At 40.7% G+C, this 27,075-nt stretch overlaps 1 protein-coding gene across 5 annotated transcripts in view; it reads left to right on the top strand.

The window, feature by feature from the left end:
• TSC22D1 (TSC22 domain family member 1) overlaps positions 1-19,712 on the top strand; it is a 144,137-nt gene extending 124,425 nt beyond the window's left edge. For 2 of the 5 annotated variants that reach the window (XM_050766179.1, XM_050766182.1), the window contains exons 2-3: positions 17,132-17,183; positions 18,359-19,712. In XM_050766179.1, coding sequence (XP_050622136.1) covers positions 17,132-17,183; positions 18,359-18,616 — 310 coding nt within the window. In that variant the 3' untranslated portion in view covers positions 18,617-19,712. Of the gene's footprint in view, positions 1-35; positions 130-15,958; positions 16,041-16,302; positions 16,727-17,131; positions 17,184-18,358 lie in introns of those variants that run through there. The other 3 variants (XM_050766183.1, XM_050766181.1, XM_050766180.1) reach the window with 3 other exon arrangements.
• Positions 19,713-27,075: the final 7,363 nt, after the last annotated feature.

Below are 27,075 nucleotides of genomic sequence, written 5' to 3'. Positions count from 1 at the left end.
CACGGAGGTGTCCTTGCCAGGCAGCCTTTGGTGAGCTTGCAGTCCTCTCCTCGGTCAGCCATGGCGGATGTCATATTTGTGATCAGTGGGATAGATATGGGCACGCAGTGGCCCCAACAGGCCTCACAGGTAAGGGGCTGTGCCCCCTATAGCTCACTGGGGTCTCCTCAGCCCCTTCCACGATATGGCCTCATGTCACAGTTGACCCTCAGCTGGTGGCTTCGTGTCGCATTCTTCTGGATCCCCTCCAGAGCCATTTGCTTAAAGTCTTAATTCATTGGTGAGAAATATGCATGTCATGGTTTGTTTTTCTTTCTCCTAATAACTGCTATTAATTGTGCTCAGTTGAATCGCCCTTTCACTCTGGTAGCAGGCTTCCTTACTAGCATGTCAACCCATTTCTATCACTTTCCAGCTAATTTTGGTCATTTAAACAGTTACTTACCATTTTTTAAACACTCAGTTCTTTGCATTTTGAAATTTGACACTCATGTCAGAATCAAAGCTCTCTTCTCTGCCCACTCTTTCCCTGAAAAGGAGAAAAAGAACCCAGCCTGCTACTGGCACCCTGGAGTGGAGGCTGTTTTTGGCTCTCACATGCATCCCTCGTCTTGGCAGTAGCAGTGCACTCGCATGGAGGTGGGAAGGAAGAACCGAGGGCAGAGTCTCTGTGTCGACTGTGGCAGTGTCCCGCTTCTGTCACGGTTGCAGCTGCCGTCTGTCTCCCTCTGTCTAACGGACTGTCCGTTGGCTCATTCTGTGAGGCTGCCACCCCACATGGGGTTTCTCGAAGGACACATTTGCTGGCTCCGTAGGGTACCTGGCATTGGAGAGCTGACCTGATGTCTTCATTTCCCCGCTCCCTCCACGGTTAAATCGCTTTCATTGTCTTGGTCTCCTCGTTAGGTAGAGGCTACTCTCCCATTCGAGGTTCTCGCAGATGCCTCAAGCCTGGCCGCCTCCTGTAGTGTCCACTAGACCCGCGGAAAACTCAGGTGTCTTTGCCATGCCAAATGGCTGCTCCAATGTGTGCGACCGCCCAGCTCTTCCATTTCTTTCCTATATGGATTTCTGAGGTTATCTCATCCACTCCCAAGGAGACTTCCTGCTACCTAACAACTTTTCTTATGCCAGTATTTTCTTATGCTCGACCCCTCCTGAGTTCCAAAACCATATTTCCCACTGCCTAGTAAGTCCTATCAGTGTTATACCCCAGCACCGGTTTACTCCCCTTAGCCTACAGCGTTATTCTGGCTAATGGCATCACCTTCCACCTGTTCACATAATCCAGAAACCTGTGAGTCATCCTGCCTCCCTTACCTCACGCCAGCCAGTTCTGTCAGTTCTATGTCCCAATGTCTTTGAATCCATCCCACTTTTCTCTCTGTCTCCCCTTTGCTCCTTGGTTTTGGCCCTCATTATTTCCTTCCTTTTACCCCCAGTTCCATCTCTTGTAGTCTTGTACATTGTGGTCAGAGTGACCTTGCCAAAACACAAATCCCGTTGCATCATTTGCCTGCTTTAAACCCTATTGTGTGAACCTTCATTGCCCTCAGACTAAAGTCCAGTCTCCCATCACATGGCCTGTGAGGCCCCAGCCTGTCTTGACCTTTTTTCCTTTTACTGCCTTTCTCTTCATCTCCCACTGCTAAACCCCAACCTCCTATTCCCTAGCCACACTCAACTACTGCGAGGTGTCCAAACTCAGCTTGCTGCTTCATGACCCTGGCTTTTGCCTGGCCCTTCTTTTTTCATGGAGTGTTCTCATTCTCTTCGTACCTTGTAGTCTAACTGGACAACTCCTATTTGTTTTTCAACACCCAGAGGGTAAGTCTTCTGCTCTCAGAAGCACTCCCAGGCTGCTTTCTGCTAACCATCATTTTTTATATACACTCACATTATACGAAATATCGTATGTCTTTCTCCCCTTGTTCCCTGCAACTGCCCCCAAGTCACTAAAAGCAAGGATTGTGTCTTACTCATCTTGATAACTGTGGTGCCAAGCCTGAAGTTCCTGGCCTTTCATGGGTGCTCATTGTTAAATAAATGCGGGTAAATCAATAAAGAAATGGCTGAAGAGCTAATGTATAGAAAGTTTTTAAATTCTAGTTTATATCTTTCCGGCTAAGATGTATTATGTTGACCATTTCTTTGACAGTAGTTGGCAGCAGGTTTAAATGCTAAAAAGTGACCCTCATTCTCATTGTAAATTTTTATTTCCCACTTCATTGGCCCCACTCAACACTTGATTATTTTCATCATATTGTCTTCTTACCCTTGTTTAATCGTGGATGAAGGAGAATGTGGCAATGTCCGAATCACACTCAGATGATATGGAAGGAGATCCAAGGTGATGACCACCTAGAGTAAAAATCCTTGGGGTATATTGGGACACCACAGAAGTTCTCAGTGATGTGCTGCTAAAGCCATGTCTCCTATTCCCGGCCACGAGCCTGGGGCACACAGCCTGCCTGCCTTCTTTACAAGTGAGCTTCATTTTCCTTGATCCACTTGGACTTCCTCTAACTCGTCGTCTCACAGCTCTTGAGGGCTTTGCAAGGAACTGCCAGGATTAATGAAAGCACAATTTGAAAATCATCTTTATGCACATTCACTAAATAATGTGTCTGTCAGCAGGTGTGGCTCTGTGCCTGTGGTGAGCCCCCTTCTCTGCCGGGACCTTGTCCCAGTGCCTGGAGAGCACCTTCTCAAACTGTAGACCTCACTGGCACTGGGACTGATCTGAGTGCCTCTGCCAGCCTGCCCACCCTCAGAAAGGAAGCTGTGGAGGGGTAGGTCTCACCAAGAGCTCACCATCTCCACTCTAGACTAGGCCCAGAGACCCTGCAGCCAGGCTGCCTGACTCATAAGCAGCGTGGGACTCTGGCTTTGGTTTCCACACAGCCTCCCAGCTTGTTTCTTCATCTGTAAAATGGGTGTTTTTCGATGAGTACTGTGGCTCTGTTGAGATCAGCAGAAGGGCGTTTCCCTTTATGATCCCTTTGCTCTTCCAGCTCTAATGTCTTATGCGCGCGCACACACACACACAGATCTCGAATTTCTGGTGTACACTTCTAGGGCACACTAATATCGAATCAGCATTTGGTTCTATGCTCCATCCAACAGTTGATTAGGTAAACCCTGGACAAAGCACATAATGCCTTTGGGCCTCCACTTCTAAACCTACAGAATAAGGAAATTAAATGATCTCCAAGGTCCATTTTGCTGTAAAATTCTGAATAGATCAGAGGGTTAAAGAAACCCTCAGACCCCATTTATGTCACAGAGCTGCTGCCCATGGAGGCCATAATACAGAAATGTGTCCCTTGATCGAAGCAGTCAGTGGTATTTATTATACACACACTGTGTCCCCAGCACAGAGTCAACTTTGCCAATGTGTTAATGCTTAACCTAGGCCTGTACTACATTAGACATTCTGGAGCTGGGTAATATCCTTAAATTTATCTTTACCTTTGTAAATACAACTGTGTAATTGAGCTTCATCTGATTGTTTTAGGGTCACCAAGAGACTGCCTCTAATGGCCCTAAGTGGCTCTGTATGCATAGAAAAGTGGTTAGTCGGTTAGTCTAGTTCCTACCAGCTCTTTTAGGACTGCTTATCGTTGTTGTTTTCTTCTGGAATTTAACAGGAAAATTAGCTTAAAGTAACTAGTTATTTTTAAAAAGTGCTCAAAGCATCTATTTTTCATAGCTGTGCAAAAGTAAAAGAGAAATAATATTCATTTTTCACTTCATGCAAGAACCTCACTTGCATGAGGTTCTCGAAATAGAAAATCATAATCAGGACAACTTTTCACTTCTTCAGATGTTTTATATAGAATATCATTTGGCTTCTAAATCTGTGATTCCTTTTTTGTCTGTGGCTCCAGATTTTCATAATCTACCACTATTAAGCAGAAGTGGTAATTTATGAAGAAATTTGGGTTTGAAATGCTTATTATTTTCATGAAGATAAAAAGTAAAATAAGAATGTTAACCATTTGAGTCCTGTTGCTGAAGGGCATTGAGGGGTGTTGAGACCCATTTCTCTCCCATTGCAGTAGTTCCTCTTAAAGTCTCCCTTACCATCTTAACAAAACAAAACAAAAAAGCATTGGGTCTTCTTAGCATTATAGATATTCTTTTGAAACTAGTAGTTATGTTAAATAAGGTGAAGACAGCCATGGGAAAACTAAAAATCATGTTTAGAATTGTAACAATTTAAAAGTAATTATAAATGTTTAGAGAGAGAAAAATACAGGAAAAAAAATGTATTTACAGAGGGTAAATACATGTGCTATATGTAGATATATATAAATAAAAGATTATATTTAAATCTGTTAGCATTTTGTTAGGACTTTTAAAATTCTCACACTTAAAGCAAGTATTTAATTTTTACAAATCTTTTAACGCTAATATGGGATTTAGGAATGATTAATCACCAACAAACTCAACAGGTCTAAGAACAAAGCAAAATTATAGTTAAAAAATTCAAGCCTAGTAATGCATTTTATATAATGATAGAACAATTAGTTATAAAATAGGCATTTTTAGGTCTCTTCGATGACTATATTTAAGTCCTTGTATTATATTTTTCAAAATAGCTTTTGTTCCCTTTTTTTTTCTTTTAGTTTAAAATGTTTTAAATCAAAATACTACATGTAGGCTGGGCATGATGGCTCACGCCTATAATCTCAACACTGGAAGGCCAAGGTGGGAGGACTGCCTGAGCCCAGGAGTTCGAGATCAGCCTGGGCAACATAGCGAGACACTGTCTCTATTTAAAAAAAAAAAAAAAAAAAAGAAAGGATAGGTATCTAAAGCAGCCAAATTCATAGAAATAGAAATTAGAGTGGCAGTTACCAGGGGCAGGGGAAGGGGGAAATGGGAAGTTATTCAATGGATAGTTTCAGATCTGCAGATGAAAAAGTTCTGAAGATCTATTTCACAATAGTAACAATATGCTTAACACTACTGAGCTATACATTTTAAAATGGTTAATGTGATAAATTTTGTTATGTGTTTTTTACTACAATAAAAAATGATACATGAAAATATAAAGATTAGATAGAATTTTAAAAATTATCAGTTTCTTCTTCTTCTTTTTTTTTTCATCCCAGTCTGCTACTTAGGGGCAGTCATCTTTTCATTTTTTAAGATGTAAATTACATATAGTAAAGTTTCCCTTTTTAGTATACAGCAATAGTGTTGTTTGTTTTGATTCAGGGCATACACGCACAGGTTTGTAATATGGGTATGTTACGTGATGCTGAGTTTTGAGGTTCTAATAATCCCGTTACCCAAGTGGTGAACATGGTACCTGATAGGTAGCCTTTCAGCCCTGGCTCCCCTCCCTCCCCACTTCTGGAGTCTCCAGTGTTTACTGTTCCCATCTTTGAGTTCTACATGTTTGGAAAAACAGTGGGCATATCACCACTACAATTTAGATATGAGACAGTTCCATCACCCACAACAATCCCCCTCCCCTACCCCAAGTTTCTGGGAAATTCTGATCTGGTTTTTGTCTCTATAGTTTTACCTTCTCCAGAATGTCTCATAAATGGAATCATATGATTTGCAATCTTTGAATGCGGTTTCTTTCTCTTACCATACTATATTTGAGATTCATTCAGGTTGTTATGTGTATCAGTAGTTTGTTTCTTTGTATTGCTGAGTATTATTCCATTGTCTAGATGTACTATAGTTTGTTATCCATTCTCCAGTTGAGTGACATTTGGTTTGTTTCTAGTTTGGGATGATTAAAAATAAAGTCACTCTAAGCATTCATGTCCAAATTTTTGTGGTAACATGTTTTCATTTCTCTTGGATAAATAACTTGCATTGTGATTACTGGTTTTTATGGAAACTCTGTGTCTAACTTTATAAATAAATGTAAAACTCTTCTGCAAAGTGGTTGTACCATTTTGCATTCCCATCATCAATATATGTGTTCCAATTTTTCTGCCTTCTTTTCAGCATTTTGTATTTTCAGGTTTAAAATTTTAAACTATATTTTAGCTATTCTGATAGGTGTGTAGTGGCATATCATGGTTTTAATTTGCATTTCTCTAACAATTAATGGTGTTCAGCATTTTTTCCAGGTACTTATTTACCATCCATGTATCTTTGATAAAGTGACTGTTCATGTCTTTTGCCCTTTTCTTTTATTGGGTTGTTTGCTTTCTTGCTATTGAGTTTTGAGTTCTTTATATATTCTGGATATAAGTCCTTTATCAGATATGTGACTTGCAGTACTTAATTCTGGTCTATAGTTTGTTTTTTCATTCTTGTAACATGATCTTTCAAAAAACAAGTTTTCATTATGGTAAAAGTACATTTTATCCATTTTTTTTCTTCCATGGATTGTGCTTTTGGTGTCTTACCTAAGAAATCTTTACTGGTTCAGGTTCAAAAGATTTCTCTTATGTTTTCTTATAGAAGTTTTATAGGTTGGGATTTTACAGTTAGGTCTATGATCCATTTTAAGTTAATATTTCATATGGTGTAAAGAATGGATCAGTTGTATTTGTTTTTTGCAGTTGTTCCAGTACCATTTGCTGAAGACTTTTCTGAATTGCTTTACATATTTGTGGAAAATCGATTTGCTGCATATGTGTGTGTGTGTGTGTGTGTGTGTATATCTTTGACTAATCTGTTTTGTTCCGTTACTCTATGTCTGTCCTTTTACTAGCACCACACTATGGTGATGCAAGTAGCTTTACAGAAAATCTTGAGATCTGGTAATGGGAGTTCTTCAGCTTTGTTCTTTTTCAAAAATTGTTTCAATTATTCTAGTTTCTTAGCTTTTATACATAAATTTTAGAATCACTTTGTCATTTTCTTTTTTTTTTTTTTTTTTTTTTTTTTTTGAGACGGAGTCTTGCTGTGTCGCCCAGGCTGGAGTGCAGTGGCCGGATCTCAGCTCATTGCAAGCTCCGCCTCCCGGGTTTTTACGCCATTCTCCTGCCTCAGCCTCCCGAGTAGCTGGGACTACAGGCGCCCACCACCTCGCCCGGCTAGTTTTTTGTATTTTTTAGTAGAGACGGAGTTTCACCGTGTTAGCCAGGATGGTCTCGAACTCCTGACGTCGTGATCCGCCCGTCTTGGCCTCCCAAAGTGCTGGGATTACAGGCTTGAGCCACCGCGCCCGGCCCACTTTGTCATTTTCAATAAAATGTCTTAAAATTTTGATAGGGATTATACTGAATCTATACGGTAGCTGGGAAGTGTGGAATTGATAGCTTAATGATATTATCTTCTAATCCACAGATGGAGTATCTTGTCATTTGTCAGGTGCTCTTTGATTTCTTTCAGCAATGTTTTATAGTTTTCAGCATAGAGCTCTTCTACATATTTTCTTAGATTTATACCTATTTCATGTATTTTTGTTTTAAAATTTCACTTTGTGTTCATTGCTGGTATATAGAAATATATTTGATATTTGTACATTGAAATTCTAGCTCATGACCTCGAGAAACTTGTATCTTGTTAGTTCTAATAATTTATTTGCAGATTTTTGGGGGAGTGTCCACATAGATAGTCATGTTATCTGTGAATAGGTTTTTTTTTTTTTTCTTTCTAGTCTGGATGACTTTTATTCTTTTTCTTGCCTTATTGCCTGGCTGTTACCTTCAGTATGATGTTGAATAGGAATGCTGAGAGTAGACTCTTGCATTGTTTCTAGCCTTAGGGGGAAACCATTCATTCTTTTACTGTTACATATGATGTCTGCTGAATGTTTTTTGTAGATGCCCCTTATCAGGTTGAGGAAGTTTCCTTCAATTCCTATTTTGCTTAAAGTTTTTCTCTTTTCCTTTTTAAAAAATCATGAATGGATGGTGATTTTGTCAAATGCTTTTTTTTTTTTTTTGCATATAATGAGATTATATTTTTTCTTTTTAGTCTGTTGATAGGGTGAATTACATGATTTTTGAATGTTTACTTTGCATTCCCAGGATAAATGCCATTTGTTAATAATATATTACTCTTTTTATATATAGTTGGATTTGATTTGCTAAAATTTTGTTAAGAACTTTTGCATCTATGTTTATCAGAGCTATTAGTCTGTAGTTTTTCTTTTTTATAATGTCTTTATCTGGCTTTAGTGTTAAGGGAGTGCTGGCCTCATAGAATGAGTTGTAAAGTGGTTTTTTAAAATTTTCTCTCTTTAGTCTTGTGGAAGAGTTTGTATAGAATTGGTGTTATTTCTTTCTTTAAATATTTAGTGGAATTTACCAGTGAAACCATTTGAGCTTGAGGTTCTCTTTATAGAAAGAGTTTAAACTATAAATTCAATTTTGTAAATACATACGGGACTATTCAAGTTACCTTTTTCTTCTCATGTGAGTTTTGGTAGTTTGTGTCTTTATAAGAATTTGTCCATTTTTGTTTAAATTGTTAAATTTATTGAAATAAATTTTGATATGCCTTGTTTTTATTTTCATTCAGTGCAAAATATTTCCTAATTTTCCTTTTGATTGCTTATTTGACCCATGGGTTACTTAGATGTGTGTATTTTTTCCCCAAGTATTTGGAAATTTTTCAGATAATCTCATGTTATTGATTTCTAATTTAATTATATTGTAGTCAGAGAACATAATGATAAAATCGACCTTTTATCATTATGTAATGACCTTTATTCTTTATAATATTCTTTGCACTGCAGTCTACTTCGAATAATATAGCCACCTCAGCTTTCTTTTATTGTTAACATGGCATGTCTTCTTCCATATTCTTATTGTACCTATTTGTGTTTTTATATTTAAAGTATATTTCTTATAGGCAGCATATAGTTGTGTCTTGGTTTTTCATCCAAACTGGCAATATCTGCCTTTTAATTGAGGTGCTTAATTGAGACCATTTATATTTAATGTGATTATTGTTTTCTTTTCTTTTTCTTCTTTTTTTTTTTTTTTTGAGACAAGGTCTTGCTCTGTTCGCCAGGCTGCAGTGCAGTAGTGCAATCTCAACTCACTGCAACCTCTGCCTCCCGGGTTCAAGCAATTCTCCTGCCTCAGCCCTCCCAAGTAGCTGGGATTACAGGCATGCACCACCAGGCACGGCTAATTTTTGTATTTTTAGTAGAGATGGGTTTTTACCATGTTGGCCAGGCTGGTCTTGAACTTAAGTGACCCACCCACCTGGGCTTCCCAAAGTGCTGGGATTACAGGTGTGAGCTACCACGCCCAGCCTAATGTGATTATTGATACAGTTGGTTTAAATCTGCTATCTTGGTATTCATTTTTTATTCTATTATTTATTCCCCTTTTCCTCTTATTCTGCTTTCTTTTAGATTATACATTTTTTATGATTCCATTTTATCCTCTTGTGTTAGCTTGTTAGATTTACAGTTTATAGCATACATCTTTAACTTATCATAATGTACTCAGCAGTATACTTCCCTTCCCCCTTCTTAGCCCTTGTTCTATCTTTGTCATACATTTACATCTACATATTGTAGTATACTCCCATACATTGTTATTTTTGGCTTTAAACAGTCAATGATTATTATAGACAGAGCCTCAGTATGTTGCCCAGGATGGCCTCAAACTCCTAGCTAGGCTCAAGTGGTTCTCCCACCTCAGCCTCTTGAGAAGCTGGGACTACAGGTATGTGGCACTACACCTGGCAACAGTCGGTTATCTTAGATGTAAATAGTAAGGGGGAGAAGTTTTTGTATTTAACCATTAGTTATCATTTCTGGTGCTCTTCATTCTCTTGCATAGATCTAGTTTTTTCATCTGGTATCATTTTCCTTCTGTCTGAAGGAGTTACAGTGATGAATCCTTCCAGCTTTGTGTGTCTGAAAAGTCTTAATTTCACCTTAAATTTCTGAAAGATGTTTTCACTGGGCATAGAATTACAGATTGACAGGGTTTTGTTTTGTTTTTTTTCTTTCAGTTAAAGATGTTGCTGCACTGTCTTCTGTCTAGCATTGTTTCCAACCAGAAGTCAGCTATCATTCTTATCTTTGTTGCTCTGTACATAACCTAGTTTTTTTCCTCTGGCTGCTTCTGAGATTTTATCACTGATAGTAAGCAATCTGATTATGATACACCTTGTAGACTTCTTCACAGTTCTCATTTGGGGTTTAGCTTCTTGGATCTGTAGGTTATTGTTTTAATAAAATGTGAGGAAAATTACCATTATTTCTTAAAATGTTTTCTCTCCTTTTTTTTTTTTTTTTTTTTAGGGACTTCGCTACAGATACATTTGGTTGCTTGAAACTGTCCCACAGCTTATTGACACTTTGTTCTTTTTTTTGATTTGTTTTTCTTTTGTTTATTTGTTTGTTTTTTGAGTCTCGCTCTGTGGCCTAGGCTGGAGTGCAGTGGTGCAATCTCAGCTCACTCCAACCTCCGCCTCCTGGGTTCAAGCAATTCTCCAGCCTCAGCCTCCCGAGTAGCTGGGATTACAGGTGCGTGCCACCACACCCAACTATTTTATATTTTTAGTAGAGACGGGGTTTCACCATATTGGCCAGGCTTGTCTCGAACTCCTGACCTAAAGAGATCCACCTGCCTTGGCCTCCCAAAGTGCTGGGATTACAGGCGTGAGCCACCACACCTGGCCGATTTGTTCTTTTGATTCAATATTTCTTCTGTGTTCTATTTTGGATTGCTCATATATCACTAATACTACTTCTGCCCTATCGAATCTACTGTTAATCTCATCTAGTGTATTTTTCTTCTCAAATATTGTATTTTTCACCTTGATAATTTAATTTAGGTTTTCTAACATTTCTCACACCTGTCCTTAATATGCTAATGTTTTCATCTACTTTCTTGAACATATGAAATATAGTTATAACTGTTTTTAATGTTCCTGTCTATAAATCATCTTTGTCATATCTGGGTCATTTTGATTAATTTTTCTCCTCATGAGTCATATTTCCCTGCTTGTTTATATGCCTGGTACTTTTTATTGGATGCCAGACATTGTGAATTATTGGATGCTAGAGACTTTATTAAATATTCTTGAGCTTTGTTTTGAGAGAAAATTAAGTTACTTGGAAACAGTTTGACCTTTCAGGGCTTCCTTTTAAACTGCTTTATGTAGGACCAAAACACCCTTCAGTCTAGGACTCATTTTTCCCTTAAATGAGTCCTAGACTGAAGGGAATTAGAATTCTTCTAAGCATTCAGAAGGAGACTTAGGCAGTATCCTTCTGAATATCTGATGTCCCTGTTTACAGAGTTTTTTCATTTAGGCTGGTGGGTGGTAATACCAACTGTGCCTACCCTATGTGATTTCTGAAAATTGTTCTGCCTGCTGCTTTTTGGTGGTTCTCTCCCAAGCCTCTGGTAGTTTCCTACATGCAGGTGTGGTAAGGACTCTGCTGAAGCCTGGAAGCAGGAAAAGTGCTGCAGATCTCTATAAACCTTTTAAAGTGTGTGTGTGTGTGTGTGTGTGTGTGTGTGTGTGTGTGTGTGTGTGTGTGTGTGTGTGTGTGTGTTTTAATCAAAATACATGTACATACCCAAAGAGCAAATAGAATGAATAGGAAAAAAAATAGCAGTTCCCTTTTTTCACTCATCCAGTCGGTGCCTTAGACGCAGCCACTTTTAAATTTTAGTTGTTTTTTCTCGTCTTTACCTCCACATTTCTATGTAATATATTTATACTTACACTATTTCTTGCTGTTTCCATTTTAGATTTTAGGTAATCAAGTTGTAGTAGAATAGGATTTAGCACTTCTAAACCATTCCTGCCATGCAATTTTTCTTCCTGTTACCTCCTCAATAAAGTTAACTTTTTAAAGGTAAATCCATAAAAAAATGAAAAAATAATATGGGTCATGTAGATTTTATTTATGAGTATTCCATGTTTTCTTCCTTGCTCTATTTTCAAACTGCTTTGAGCTTATCTAATTGTTCCATTAGATCTATCATATACCTATCAGTAGCTCCCCTGTGCCCTGCAAATGCTTAGATGTGTTAGATAATCTGTGTGTTCATTAGCACGGAAGCTCTCCCTCCTGGAGTTCTCCATCTTCCCTTACCATTGCAGACCAGGTACAGACCAGCTGCAGCCTGGGCTTGTCCAGCAGCAGTCCCCCTGAGATCTCCCTGGACTTCAGCCTGATGATTCCCTTCCTTTCCTCCAGTATCTGAGTTCCTGGTTCCTATTTCCCATGCCTGCCTTTTTTCTTGATTTGCTCCTCCATTTTGGTGTGTGCAGTATCTAAAAATGTTTTAATTCTACCTTTACCCTCAAATGATGATTTGGCCAAATAAAGAATTCTGGATTAAAAACTCTTTACTCTCAGAATTTTAAAGACATTTCCTTCATCTTTTTCTGGCTGCCAGCAAAGTGGTTCTGTTGCTAGTCCCTGTGTTTGTAACTTGTTTCTTCCATTTGGAAGCTTTTAGGATTTTCTCTGTCTGCCTAGTGATTAAGGTTTCAGGGTGGTGTGCTTCAGTGGAGGGCTTTTTCATTTCTTGTGGTGGGCATTTGGTCATCTCATTTAACTGGAGACTTGTGTCCTTCAGTTCTGGAACAATTCTTAAATTATTTGATAATTCTCTTCCATCTGTTCTCTCTCTAAAATAGAAATGCATCCTATTTTGATGTTGGACCTCCTAGATTTATCCCTTAAGTTTCTCTTCCGATTCTTTGTTTGTTTGTTTTTGAGACAGAGCCTTGCCCTGTTGCTCAGGCTGGAGTGCAATGATGCAATCTCAGCTCACTGCAACCTCTGCCTCCCGGGTTCAAGCAATTCTTCGTCAGCCTCTCCCCAGTAACTGGGATTATAGACATGTGCCACCACGTCAGCTAATTTATTTGTTTTTTGTTTTTTTTTTTTAAAGTATAGACAGGGGTTTACCATGTTGGCAAGGCTGGTCTTGAACTCCTGACCTCAAGTGATCTGCCCACCTCACCCTCTCAAAGTGCTGGGATTACAGGCATGAGCCACTGCGCTCGCGCCTGGCCACTGTTCTTTTTGGAAGCTTTTTCCAACCAGCCTTTCTGTGGAGATAAGGAAATGTAAAATGTGGTTGAATTTAACAGCCATTTCTTTGGCATTTCTTCTTGTTTTGACAGTGGGTGGGACCCGATACTAAAACATTATTTGTTGTTTATCTACCATTCACATTTAACTGATAGTCATGTAGTTTCATTTGTTAAACCTGGTAAGTATATTCCCACGCCTAGTGAGAGTAAACTAGAAAAAGGGAGGTGACGTGGGAGTCCTTAGACAGGAGTGATTTGGTCAGGTACAGGGTAATGTGCCTTCGCTTCTTTCCTGGCAGTTGTTTTAGATTTGCAAGGAGTTTGGACAGGGGGAGAAAGAGGTTACTCTACTTGAGTGCTGAATCTCTGACTGTACCTGTGTTGGCCAAGTCAGATCAAGTTTGGAAGAAAAGCACTTGTTATAGGAACCAGAAACACTCAGGCCCGTTCCTCTTTTCCTATCCTGTCATGCTTGCTACCAATATGCAGTGGCGGTTGAATTGGAGTCTATGTAAAAAGGCTCTTAGGCAGACAACAACAGAAAATACCTCAATCTCAGTTGTCCAGGCTGTTTAATGTGTATGAGTTCCCACTGGGGTGGTACCTCCTGATCTTTGCTCAGTCCTGAAATGGACTTATATGGTCCATGACTTTAAGGATCTCTCCTGGAAGCCTTGTAGTGTTTTTCTCTGCCCTGTCAGCAAGTCTTAGCTCTGACGAGGCACCAGACATATGGATCGTTTGTCTTGCAATTAGAAGAGCCTTTGAACGTAATTCTAGCCATTTGTGCCACAGACATTTCTGATCCAAGGGTTTTCCCTCCATGTAGCTTTCCATTTCCTTTGCCTTCTTTTTCAAATTATCTTTTCAGTTTTCATACAAAAGTCTAGTTTTAAAGGAATCTAGCATATTTATGTGAAATATATGAAAAGATTAGATTGCTAATCATTTTATTAGTTGCAAATCCTTTGGCTCAACAAATTCTCCAGAAGTGTGCACACACACATACATGTTCAAGGATGTATGTAGAAGGATGTTTCTTGCAATTTTATTTAAAATATCCAAGTAGTAACAATAACTGTAATGTACTTCAATAGGGAAATGGGTTAGACTATGGTTGCTTATATTTGCTTCTCTTGCTTGATACAATGGATGATCAGTTAAAATGATTGAAATAAAAACAGCTTTCTGTTTATGTTGAAGAACAGCATGAATAAATTCAGTTAATTTAGTAATTTTTTAATACTCAAGCGGGAATTTAAAAATTTTTTATATGACCTTAGAGTTTTGTTTTTTAACGCTCTTTTTATAGCTTAAATGATGCTTTAATACCGTTTTTTCATGAAGTTGGCATTCAGTTAAAATATGTACATGGAATTTAGCATACAAATAGTTTTAGGTATAGCTTTAACTTTCAAAATATAGAAACTATCATGCAGTAAATAATATTCTGGTTAGCATTCATAGACTTAGGGGCCACATGCCTGCTTCCCAAATAATTATGATTTCTAAGCTTATACTTAGTCTCTTTTTATTGGAAATGGATATCTTTTTAAAAAAAAATAAGCATCATATGAGTTAAGATGTTTAATTTTTATAAATTATAAATATGCTAACAATTACTGTTATTTAAAAGCCAAACCTTAAAATTTGGAGAATATGAACCTTTCAGTAAAAAGGGAATCTCATCGCTTTATAGTTAGTCCCACTTTGGTTTTTAACCCAAAAGAGAATTGTGGTCTTCATCATCTACTGCGCTCACCAGATCTGGTCTGGTTCCTAATTACTTTGGACAGTTTCTGAAAACCAAATCCACCTACCCCCACTATCAGCATTGAGTTAACTTAAAAATTGTCTAAATGGCTCTGATGGCAATTTTAGGGAAGGATGCTGCTTGAGGAAAGATGCTTATTTGGGAGAGAAGACTGTGTGTGTTTGTGCATGTGCGTGTATTACATATATATGTTCTACGGTCAGATTTTATGTTGGAATTACTTGTGATGAGACAATTTTATCTACAGATTAGAGGTCTCCCCAAGTACTTTGTAGATTTTTTGGATTTTATATTATCATGCCATTAGAGGGCAGTATTGTAGAGGTTAAGTTTTCTTTCTCGCATGTATTGACTTGCAAACTGTTTATGTTATAATCAAGTAAACTTCAGGGCTTAGATTTCTAGTATATTAAGTTGTAGCCTTAATTGATGCATCCCTGAAAGTATTTTAAATTAATATAGGAAATTTTGAAAGGGTTAAGCTATTTTATTCCCACATCTCTTGATTTTGGTTTGGAGAAGAGAATTATTTGGTCAGTGTGGCCAAGAGGATGAAACAGAGGTGAGCCTACAGCATCTATTGGCTGCTTAACTATTTTTAACCACGATTATATCCTCCTTTTTCTGGTTCTGGACACGCAAATGGGCAAAGAGACTAACTTCAAGGATTTGTGTGCTTTGAATACATACTTGACCATATTTCAATCCCTCTGATGTAGGAAGGCGCACAGGATTGAGGGACTGAGTCTTAGAGGAATTGTTACTCAGCTTCCAAAAACGTGCCTTAGGGACTTACTAAAAATAGATCTATGTGGAATTCAACCTGTGGATTGACTTTTCTAGGTCTAAATAGAAGAAGGCATATTTAATTACTGGGGAGAAGGTGCTAATAGGGAGATATGATTTTAAGGTTTGTGGCTCTGGGGGCTTTTTGGGAAGATCCTGGATTTTATCTGGAGTCTTTCCCTCATGCCTAGCAAAGAATATATAATGTTTTTTGTTTTGTTTCTATAAAACAAAAGGTAGTATCTCTCAAAGAGTAAATGTGATTTTTTTTCCCTGTAAAATTAAAAAAATAGTATGATCGCAGGATGATTATCCTTAAAAATAAAACCGTCTATAAAATCCTCCCAGTACCGCTGCCGGTAAGAACTAGATAATTGAAATCAAGACACTCGAGCTCTTGCAAGTCTTACAGTGGTGGGACTGGGCATGCCCAGTAGCTCAGACGGTTCTGGTTGCAAATAGGAAGCTTTCGCCGTTCAGCAGCCGCGGGACACAGCTCCGGGGTCGGGGTCTGACTCCCTTAAACGTAAGCACGTGCGGGGGCCCCTATAGTATTTTTCAGGGACCCTTCACATTTTCTGCCGAAGCAGTGGCCCAGTGTTCTGAGGCCGCCCTGGAAACCTCTGGGCCCAGCACCCCACTCCCTCTGAGCACGGCCCTCGCCAGGCCAGCCCACCCCACGAGCGGGATCCGGAGAATGGGGGCGGAGGTGGGGGTGGGGGGAGGCGGGGAAGCAGAGAAGCGGGAGGACCAGGAAGGGAGAAGGGGAAGGGAGAAGGGGGCGGTCCCAGTGGCGTGCCGGCCAATCGGCGCAGCTCTTTCCTGCATATATTTTGCACTAAGACCGGGAGTCCTGGTCTAGAGCTGAGTGGAGCCCGGCTGCGGATCTGGGAAGCGGCTCTGCACGGCACTGGGATCTGCATCTTCCTGGGATCACGAAGCCCCAGAAGCTGGGTTTCTTTAAATTAGGGCTGCCGTTTTCTGTTTCTCCCTGGGCTGCGGAAAGCCAGAAGATTTTTATCTAGCTTATACAAGGCTGCTGGTGTTCCCTCTTTTTTTCCACGAGGGTGTTTTTGGCTGCAATTGCATGAAATCCCAATGGTGTAGACCAGTGGCGATGGATCTAGGAGTTTACCAACTGAGACATTTTTCAATTTCTTTCTTGTCATCCTTGCTGGGGACTGAAAACGCTTCTGTGAGACTTGATAATAGGTAAATGTCGGCTAGGATAGTTTCTTTAAATTTATTCGTGGGATACTTACAATAATACAGGTGAAAGATAGCCAGGAGAATTCCTTTGTCCATTGCTGAGAGATTATGGTGACATGGATGTTCTTTTCGATATGTTTAGAATAACCTTATTTTTTCAAATCTGGCCAGAGAACAGGCTTTCCCCACATTATGTAATTTAGTCCTTTGTGGCTTACTAAAATAGGGAGATGCCTGGATATTCGTTAGTAAGAAAGGGGCTGGCATTTCCTGGAGGGTGATACATTACATAGTGTTAAAGAATATTCAAAATATGATGCTAGCAATATCACAAAATTGCAAGATCCTTTTTATTTTGGACGCTTAAGATACCATTTATCGATGACCTTTTTCCCTCCTCTTTTTCAGCTCCTCTGGTGCAAGTGTGGTAGCTATTGACAACAAAATCGAGCAAGCTATGGTATGTACTGATGAAAAATCATTTATAGTAAATGTGGGCACAGCACAAAAATAAGATGTTTCGTGGAACCAGTGCATCCCTAAGTTCAGATGATGTCGATTGCTCTTGATGCGCGTAGAAATGCCGGCGCTGTCTCCATTCGGCCAGCGTGGAGCCACCTAACACGGCAGCCGTGGAGGGAGAAAGGGGCCCTGCGGGTAGTAAATAGTCTCCTTCCCGGGACTGGTTTCACACAAGGGGATTTTCTCACGGTGACCCTTTTTGCTGGGGATTTATTAGGGAAGCAAGCGCTGGCCCAGTGTCTCCTTCGGCTGGTCGTGAGCACATCTTTAGCGATGTGGCTTTACTAGGAATCCTAACATTTTACTAGGGAGCCGGGAGGTGGGGAGGGCCCCAGAAGTCGGGATCCTGGGTAAGGGCCTTCTAGACGGTGCACAAACGGGTCCCCGGTGGCGCGGGCTCCTGCACAATGAAGAAGAATCGGAGAAAAGTTTTGTTTTCTTAGCCTGCGCCTGGATTTCTCCTATTTTTTATTTCCGCCTTGGCCGTTCTTTGTTATTGGAGCAGCGCCTGTGGCTCTTCTCACGGGATTCTCTGCCCACTGTTGCTAGGCAAACTCTGAACCTTTAATTCGGAGCTATAAATAACTCGGGCTCCCATTGGCTGCGACGTCTACCCAGGTTTCTGTGATGTCAGCTTAATCACGAAAAGCGGGGGGGGGGGGGGGGGGGGGGCCGGGTGGAGGGAAGAAAATGCGGCAACATGTTCGGTAGGAACTGGCTGCAGCCGGTGCTGAAGGAGGCGGCTCCGGGCGAGCGTGGGGCGGGGCCTGGGGGCGGGGACGCGGTGGGCGCGCTGTGGCCTGAACATCCCCGCTGCTGGTCTCAGTCGGGGAACCAGCGCCCGGCTCTGGCCCAGTCTCAGATAGGAAGCCGGACTTGGGCGTTTCTGGCCAACGTCTGTAGAGAAGCACAGACTTTTACAAAGCTTGATCATTTATACGTTAAACTCAAGTATTGTACAGTCATGGCTGTATTCAGATTCCCCAAGTGTCATTGAACGAACTTTAAAGGCGGAATATGTAAATAGCGAGAGCCATATAAAATAATGTCTTAGAAACTCAGAGTCCAGAAAATAGCAAATAGTGAGTTAAACCTTTTCTCTCTTCTTTGCAGGATCTAGTGAAAAGCCATTTGATGTATGCGGTCAGAGAAGAAGTGGAGGTCCTCAAAGAGCAAATCAAAGAACTAATAGAGAAAAACTCCCAGCTGGAGCAGGAGAACAATCTGCTGAAGACACTGGCCAGTCCTGAGCAGCTTGCCCAGTTTCAGGCACAGCTGCAGACTGGCTCCCCACCTGCCACCACCCAGCCACAGGGCACCACACAGCCCCCCGCCCAGCCAGCATCGCAGGGCTCAGGACCAACCGCATAGCTGCCTATGCCCCCGCAGAACTGGCTGCTGCGTGTGAACTGAACAGACGGAGAAGATGTGCTAGGGAGAATCTGCCTCCACAGTCACCCATTTCATTGCTCGCTGCGAAAGAGACGTGAGACTGACATATGCCATTCTCTCTTTTCCAGTATTAAACACTCATATGCTTATGGCTTGGAGAAATTTCTTAGTTGGGTGAATTAAAGGTTAATCCGAGAATTAGCATGGATGTACTGGGACCTCATGCAGCTTGGCAGATATCTGAGAAATGGTTTAATTCATGCTCAGGAGCTGTGTGCCTTTCCATCCCTTCCGGCTCCCTACCCCTCACGTCCAAGGGTTCTCTCTCCTGCTTGCGCTTAGTGTCCTACATGGGGTTGTGAAGCGATGGAGCTCCTCACTGGACTCGCCTCTCTCCTCCCCCCAGGAGGAGCTTGAAAGGAGGGTAAAAAGACTAAAGTGAGGGGGAGCAGAGTTCACTGTACAAATTTGACGACTGTCACCAAAATCCATAAAAAACAATAGTACTGTGCCTCTTCTCAAACAGTGGATGACACAAAACTATGAGAGTGACAAAATGGTGACAGGTAGCTGGGACCTAGGCTATCTTACCATGAAGGTTGTTTTGCTTATTGTATATTTGTGTATGTAGTGTAACTATTTTGTACAATAGAGGACTGTAACTACTACTTAGGTTGTACAGATTGAAATTTAGATGTTCCATTGGCCGTCTGAGGAGGTGTGGACTTTTATATATCGATCTACATAAAAACTGCTACATGACAAAAACCACACCTAAAGAAATTTGAAGAATTTGGCACAGTTACTCACTTTGTGTAATCTGAAATCTAGCTGCTGAATACCCTGAAGTAAATCCCTGTTCACTGAAGTCTTTCAATTGAGCTGGTTGAATACTTTGAAAAATGCTCAATTCTAGCTAATGAAATGGATTTCCCAGTAGGGGTTTCTGCATATCACCTGTATAGTAGTTATATGCATATGTTTCTGTGCATGTTCTCTACACAGTTGTAAGGTGTCACTGTATTTAACTGTTGCACTTGTCAACTTTCAATAAAGCATATAAAATGTTGATAAACAAGTGTTTTCATCTGACCCTGTTAATATAATGGCAGTCATTTCCACAACTGTTTCCAGGTAAAGTTTAACAATTTGACTAGTAAAATCCTGAAGGGGAGTAGAATGGTTGGAAAAGTCGGGGCATGATTTGACTACATCAAGTAAAAGGAAATTGACACTGCATTGTTCAGCTGGTAAGGGAAGAGACAGTGGAGGAGTCCAGCTCAATTCTAATTACTGTGTGACTTGGGCAGGTTGCTTCACTCCTGGACGGATGTAGGGGTTTGAAAGAGACAATCTCTTACCTTCCCCTTTGGCTTTAAAATTCTAGGAGTCCATGAAAATCTTAATCTTCCACTTTTTGTTGAACTGACAGAGGAAGAAGGAGCCTTATTTGTATAATTGCAATAAGCAGATCTAGGATCAAAAGACTGAAATTGGAGAAGCTGATTTCCACTTTAAGAACCCTGTCACCCTGGGTTGGGATGTTTCTCCTAGTGTAGGATGAGTTTCTAGCTCCTGGGATAATAATTGGTTTTGTGTAAGCAAAAGATGATTTGGGGTAGGACCGCATGAGTAAGGATGTCCTTGCAGTTGATTCTGCATGACTATAAAATAGACCACAATTAAAACCACAAAGGAATCCTGAAGCAGATTGGCACCTGAGGAGTGAGCCTGAGGGATCCTCCTCTGCAGTAGGAGTAATGTGAGCGAGCAAGTGAATGGGTGGGTTTACCAGCTCTGCAATCTATCAACCTGGGACCTCTGCAGTGGCCCCTGCCCAGTGGGAAGTGTGCCAGTCCCAAGCTCTAAGGCTTATCTAAGTCCTTGCAGGACAAGGACAACTTTCTGAATCCTTCATTTCTCTAATCTAGAGCTGGTGGGAGATTGAGAAGTGAATAGGACATCCGAGCTCCCTGAAAAGAATTGTTCGATAATGTGCATGCATTATAAAGTGGTGACACGGGCCTCCTATTGAAATGATGGATGGCTCACTGCCATAGGCTGATAGCAGTTGTCATAAAGATATTTTGGGGGAATTTGAAGAGGACTTGAAAAGAAATCTTTGTCGTATTGGCTTGTTGGTTATATAACTTCAACTTTAATAAAGGAATACTTATGTAGTAATTACATTTCCTTGAAAAAGAAAACCATAGTGAATAGAAATCCCTAGCCATTTCATTTTTTATGTTTTTAATGAAGATCCTTAAAATACCATAGGTGGTAATCGTGGCAAATTTGAAAAATCTCATGTCAGTGTATTATTAAGATGGTGGAGAACTTTTTCCTCCATTATTTAATGGAACTTTGGGTCTTTTTATTAAGAATGTGAGACTCATGAAATTTTGGTAGCTGAATGTTGTTTGTGAAATATGAATTATTAAAAGATGTCTTTCCATACATGTTCCTCATTTTAGTAATTACTAAACGTACTTGAAGTTACTGACTTATTTATGTATTTAAGGTATTTAAGGTAATTTAAAAAGGCATTTTGCTACTTGCTTGTAGACCTGAGTATGGGTCTTACTGGCCTGTGGGTTATTATAGAACTGATTATGTTGCACTTATGTTCTGTGGAGAAGGAAAGATTTTTAAGGGGAATGGCGTGCTGTAGCAGCACTGAGTGTTCATGACATCAGTTGCAGCAGGAGAAACCCCCGTTCAGTGAAGGAGAAATAGAAGGAATTTTACATGGATTTTAATGAACGTCTACTTTCTGTTTCAAATGAACAGTGTTCATATTTCAGTAATTGTGTGCATTTTTTGCATACTTTAAAAGAGAAAATTTATTTTTCATCATGGGATAAATATGCAATGCCAGAACAGCTTTAAATTTATGCAAGAAATCTATAAAAGTTAATTATAACTAAAATTAGGAATGAAAATTAATCTATATAGACACTACTCTGCTCTTGCTTTGTGTGAAATAAGTAGTTGAAACTACCAGGGACTGACGACTGCTTTTAGATGTCAACCTCAAATCCATTCAGGCAGCAATTGTGGCATTACGATTAGAAACGGAGGCAGAGAAAATCAAGTTTCCTCTCCCTCTTAGTTAAAATTGCCTGAAAGTGGAGATCTGTGCCCACCGATAGAACTTGGAAGCAGACAGTGCAATAGGTTCCTGCACTGGTGTGTGGGAGGACCCTGAGCTGAGAGGCAGGCTTCTGGCTGCCAGGCCTGGCCCTGCAGTCATCAGCTATTTGACCTTTGGACCAGGAACGGAATCCTTCAGACCTGAGTTCTCGTCTGTGAAATAAGGATTGGATCAGGTCACGAAGATCATGTCTAGCCACAGATGCTGCAGTCCTCTGCATTTGATAATGACTTTCTTTTATTATTCTAACTTTTGGTGGGAGGGGGTGTGTGTGTGTGCGTGTGTGTGTGTGTGCGCGCGCGCGCGCGCGCGCACTGTTTTTGTTTGTTCATTTAACTTAATGACTAAAATTAATTTGGTTTTCTTCCTAGCTCCTCTGCTGGTTACTAGCTAAGTGACCTCAGGCAAGTTCCTCGTTCTCTGTTTCCTCATGCTTACGGTGGGGACATGCTGTCTCCATAGGGGTTTGTGAGGCTCATGCTGGGAAGCTGTCAGCACAGAGACGGGTTCAGAGTGAGGTGGGTTCAAGGAATGTTAACCATTACTATTATTTCTGAGTCATTCATCTGCTTGTTTATGTTTGTTTATGTATTTAATTTTGTATTTTTCATAGGGATAAAGGTGTGGCAGCTTTATTTTCTAATAGCTTTTGATTTAGTATTTGGTAATAGTAGTGACTGTTTAAACTTTACTGTGAAAACACATGGGAATAATATCCTTTAGAATACAGATAGAAACACACCATTTTTTTCTGTATCAAAGAAATAATAGCAAAAGGCTGCCATTTCATTTCTGTGAATCAGAGAAGGGATTCGTTGGGAATTGTCCACGTTTCAGTGTCCAATATTTTCAATATTACAAAAATAATATTGGTGGAAGTAAATGATTACAGGTGGAGTAGATAGATCTTAAATTATTAATTTCATTACAGAAAAAGGTTCTATGTAAACCAGTGCTATGGAATACCAGACAGGCCTGAAGTCGCTAGGCTTGGGGATCAGGTTCTGGCAACAGCTACTTGGAAGGTTCAGTAGCCGTTTAAAAATGTGCAGTATTACAAGAGAGGTCTGTGCTTTAGACCAGGTGTTCAGGACCCCAGTGTCTGTGGGATATGGTGGAGAAGCTTCTTGGGTGAGTGAGGTAAGCAGTAGGACGTGGTAGTGACTGTGGCATTTGGGGAGTGTGCTCAGCTAACAGGGACACTGCTATGTAGCTCCATCCAGTTGCCATATGGAAATTCAAGCACTGTGTTGCTTGATCTTCCAATTTCTTCCAAGTTCCGTAAATCCAGGGTTCTGTCTGGAAATGCCTGACTTTTGGACACTGCACAGACCAAATAAGAGAGCACACCTATTAAGCTGGTGTGGCCCACAGGCCGCATGTGTCCCCCCCTGCCTTCTGTCTTCTGACCATCTCAAGAACTAGAATCTGCCCTAAATGGCAGCTCACCCTTCAGCTCAATAAATCAGGAACATGTCTTCTTTTTGATGAGAGAAAGGGGGCACAGGCTATTTGTGCGACTATGGTGCACAGTAAACTGGTACTTTGTGTTGAAAACCATGTGTTAACTTACTCAGAGAACACGCACTGAGTACCTGCCTCAAGCCAGAGATAGTACAGTGAACGAGCCACAGTCCCTGTCCCCAAGGACAGCTCACAGAAGCTGCCTTTAAGATAAATGAGGTAGTTTGTTTTCTGGCAAAATTTGCCTTATGCAATATAAAATCTAAATTATTCATTTGTTGTTCCTTCTCCGATGAACCCTTTGGCAGAAATATTTCTGGGAATTCTTCTAGGAACTCTTGTTAAATGAAGTGTTTTTTCAATGTGGTATATCCCCTACCACTACATTTTATAGCTGATTCACTTAGGAACAAAGACCATGTTTATCACCAAGGTTGGTGCATATCACTTGGTGATGTGTATCACCAAGGTTATATAACACATGACCCAAATTTCCAGGGACAACATATATTTCAGTTAAAATAATCTGCCCTATTGTCTCATAAGTACATCCAATTCATGCCATGATAAGTGCTTTGTCGTCACTGTAGACTCAGAGACCAAGAAAACAGAAGACTTAGCGTCTCTACTTAAAGAATGAGGATGCAATGGAGACTTGTAGGCTGACGAACTGTACTGGTTTTCCCAGGACTGAGCGTGTTCTGGTTAGTGGGACTTTCAGTGCCAAGTCTATGAAAGTCCCAGGCAAACAACAACAAACAAACTGGTTGCCTGAGATTCCATTTTCTCTTCCACCTGGGCACATGCCTGAATTACATCCCCACCCCCTTGGAGTTTGGAGTGACCATGGGATTCGGGTTTAGTCAATGGATGAGTGATGATGAGGTGACTGAAGCCTCCCAGACTTGGCCCATGAGAAAACCGTTCTGAGTGATCTGCCAGGCTCTTACCCCTTCCACTGATGGGATGGAGAAGACCCAGCAACCTTGGGAGTGACAGAGCCCTTGTCAGATGGATCCCTGAATGACCGAAGTATAGTGCCCTGCCCCAGGAACTAGGCAGCATAGTTGGATGAGCAAGAGTGTTGCCGCCGTTAGGCATTTTAAAATTTGCTTCAGTGGCTAACCTTTGCTAATATGGTTATCAGTACCTGAAGTGGAGTGATGTTGTCAAAAAACATTAAATATGGGGCATTGACTATGGTTGGCTGGTGGATGGCAATGAAACTACTGGAGGATAGAGAGATCAAGACCCGTATTGTGAAGTGACAAAATGTTTTCTAACTGTGGCCGGCAATAACTTGGGAGGCTGGCCATGTGCCTGGTGAGCATGTAGCTGGTACTAGAATGTTAGGACCTGTCACTCTTCACGGTGTTAACCCTCGTATGCTTTTCAAGGAAAAGGTGAGCTCACAAAATAGTTTGTAAGTGCAAAGGAAGGGGAAAAAGAAATGCAGAAATTTGGGGCTATTCGATACTGGAAAAGCCTATTGTTTCTACACCCCAAGGAGCTGCAAATCAGTAGGGCCCATTAAGCCTTTTCATTTAAGGTGCTTTATCCCTTCAGCAAAGGTTAGACAAAGAGTATTAATTCCCCACATATGCCTTTTGTTTCAGATGACTTCTGCATGGTCACTGTCCAGTGGATAGAGGTAGGGGAGCAGAAGTACAGGCAGGTGCAGAAAAATATTTTAGGTCTTGCTACTGATACATTAAAATGACTGGAAACAGAGAAGGGAGAAGCCTACTAAGTTTTTGAGGAACATTTGCTACCAAGTGAAACACAAGCCAACCCAGACTTAATAACAGCAAGAAAACTTTGTTGAAACTTTCAAACAACCCTCAGGCCTCCCCCACACTGGCTGTCTAGCTCCCAGGAAGAGCATTCTGTCCAATGTCCATTTCATACATGGCCCTGGGGGATACTGGACAGGAAAAGCCTCCCAGAGGTAAGAGGCCTACAGTTTTAGAGAACAATGGACCAAGGGTTTCTTCCCAGAGAGTAGAATCAGGGTCTAATCGGAGAGCTTCCCGAATTGCCACAGCAAAGGCATCCTCTCAATGCCCGCCCAGCAGGATTTCCTAATAGCTGAGGACTGGAGCCTACTGTGTGTTTCCTATGCTTCCAATGGGAGGTTTATTGCAATTATTATGCTGCACTCCACCATTGTGCATTGTCAGTGGAGGGGAAGACAATTTGTCTTAGGTTACAGATCACCAGACCTTAAGGAGCCACATTCAGACCTGTGCCTCATCTAGAGATCTTGGAGTTTTGAGCTGGATATAGTAGCTCAATGGGACTTTGGGTTATTGCCCCTGGAGAGGGTGAGTGTGTTCTGTGAGGGCAGGAAGATGAAACATACATTAGAATCTATTGGCAAAGACTGGTAGGTGTTTTCCAAAAAGCCTCCTGTCTTCCTGGTTACACAGACCACATTTCCCAGGTTCTCTTGCAGCTAGGTGAACCCATGTGATTAAGTTCTAGTAAAATAAATGTGGGCATAAATGTCATTTTATCATTTCCAGGCCTGATTCATAAAAACTTCCCATGGGCAATCCTCCATGCTCTTTCCCCTTCAGCCAACTGATTGGAGACAACTACAACCACTTTGAAAACCACGTGTTGGCAGATGGCAGAGCCTCATCAGCCTGGGCTCCTGAGTGACTGAGTGGACCAGAGTTTTTGGCCATGCCCTCAACCTGGAACTGCTCAAGACTCTTATAAGAAAGAAAGGAACAAATTCCTATTGTGTTTTAGACATAATTTTTGAGTTTACTACCTTCATTGGTATACATACGTGCATAAAACCTGAAACAATATTACAAAGAAATACAACTGCCGATTAACATAATGCAAGTTGAGCATGTCAGAGCCAAGGGGCAGTAAATAGATGAGTAGAATATATGTCAAAAAGGTAAGTGTTGAGGCTGACTTTGAAGGCGCTGTAAAATAACACATGGGAAGAATAATTTTTGGCATAATTATAAAAAGCAATTACCTTCCCATGTGGTAGGAATATAAGAGTTTAGAAACATTCTTCAATGCAGTGAGCATTGGCCTGCTGAACCTGTAATTTGTAACTCACTTTGAGAAACACCACTGGCAAGGAGTCAGCTGAGATTGGAGGTCACAATCTGGGGTCTCAGACCACATAAGGCCCACTAACCAGAGCTGCTGCTCAGACATGATTTTAATGCAGTGTTTTAAAAAACAATGTGAATTAGTGATACCTCTTCTGAAACTGGGATATTGTTCCCAGTTCTAGCAGCTTTGAGTCTATATTCCTGTGTGAGAGTCATCAGCTGTGCTGAGTCACAGAAGCTGCTCACTTTAGAATCGGCTTGGTCTTCCGGCTGCCGTGGCCCCACCACACCTATGGTGGCCCCATGCTGTCAGTGGCTGACATGCCCCACTCATCTGGCTACATACCTGGCTCAGGTAGGCATTTGAGGTTGTGTTTCAAAGCCAGACTACAATATCTGGTTTTAAAAATGTTGTAGCTTAATTCGTTTTAATCCCACTCTTAAAATTCAAATGATTTCTTAAAGAAGACAACTAGATCTTGTTCTAGTATCTGTTGGATTTTATTTTGCTTCATAGACGCAAGCAGTTGGAAATGAGCAGTTCTGCATTATCCTTCCTAGATGCATGAAGACCTGTGATCCCCTTCTGGAGAAAGGAAAATGGAATCCATTTGCTACCATCACATGTTATCGAGGATTTACTATGTGTTATGAACTTTGAAGACAGTGTCTCATTTATTCTTCACACCAGCCCTGTGAAGAAGATATTATTAACCCATACTACAGAAAAGAGAATA

Source organism: Macaca thibetana, chromosome 17 (assembly GCF_024542745.1).
Source record: "Macaca thibetana thibetana isolate TM-01 chromosome 17, ASM2454274v1, whole genome shotgun sequence".
Lineage (NCBI taxonomy): Eukaryota > Metazoa > Chordata > Mammalia > Primates > Cercopithecidae > Macaca > Macaca thibetana.
Note: the sequence above shows the minus strand (reverse complement) of the source record. Positions and strands in the feature narration are given on the sequence as shown.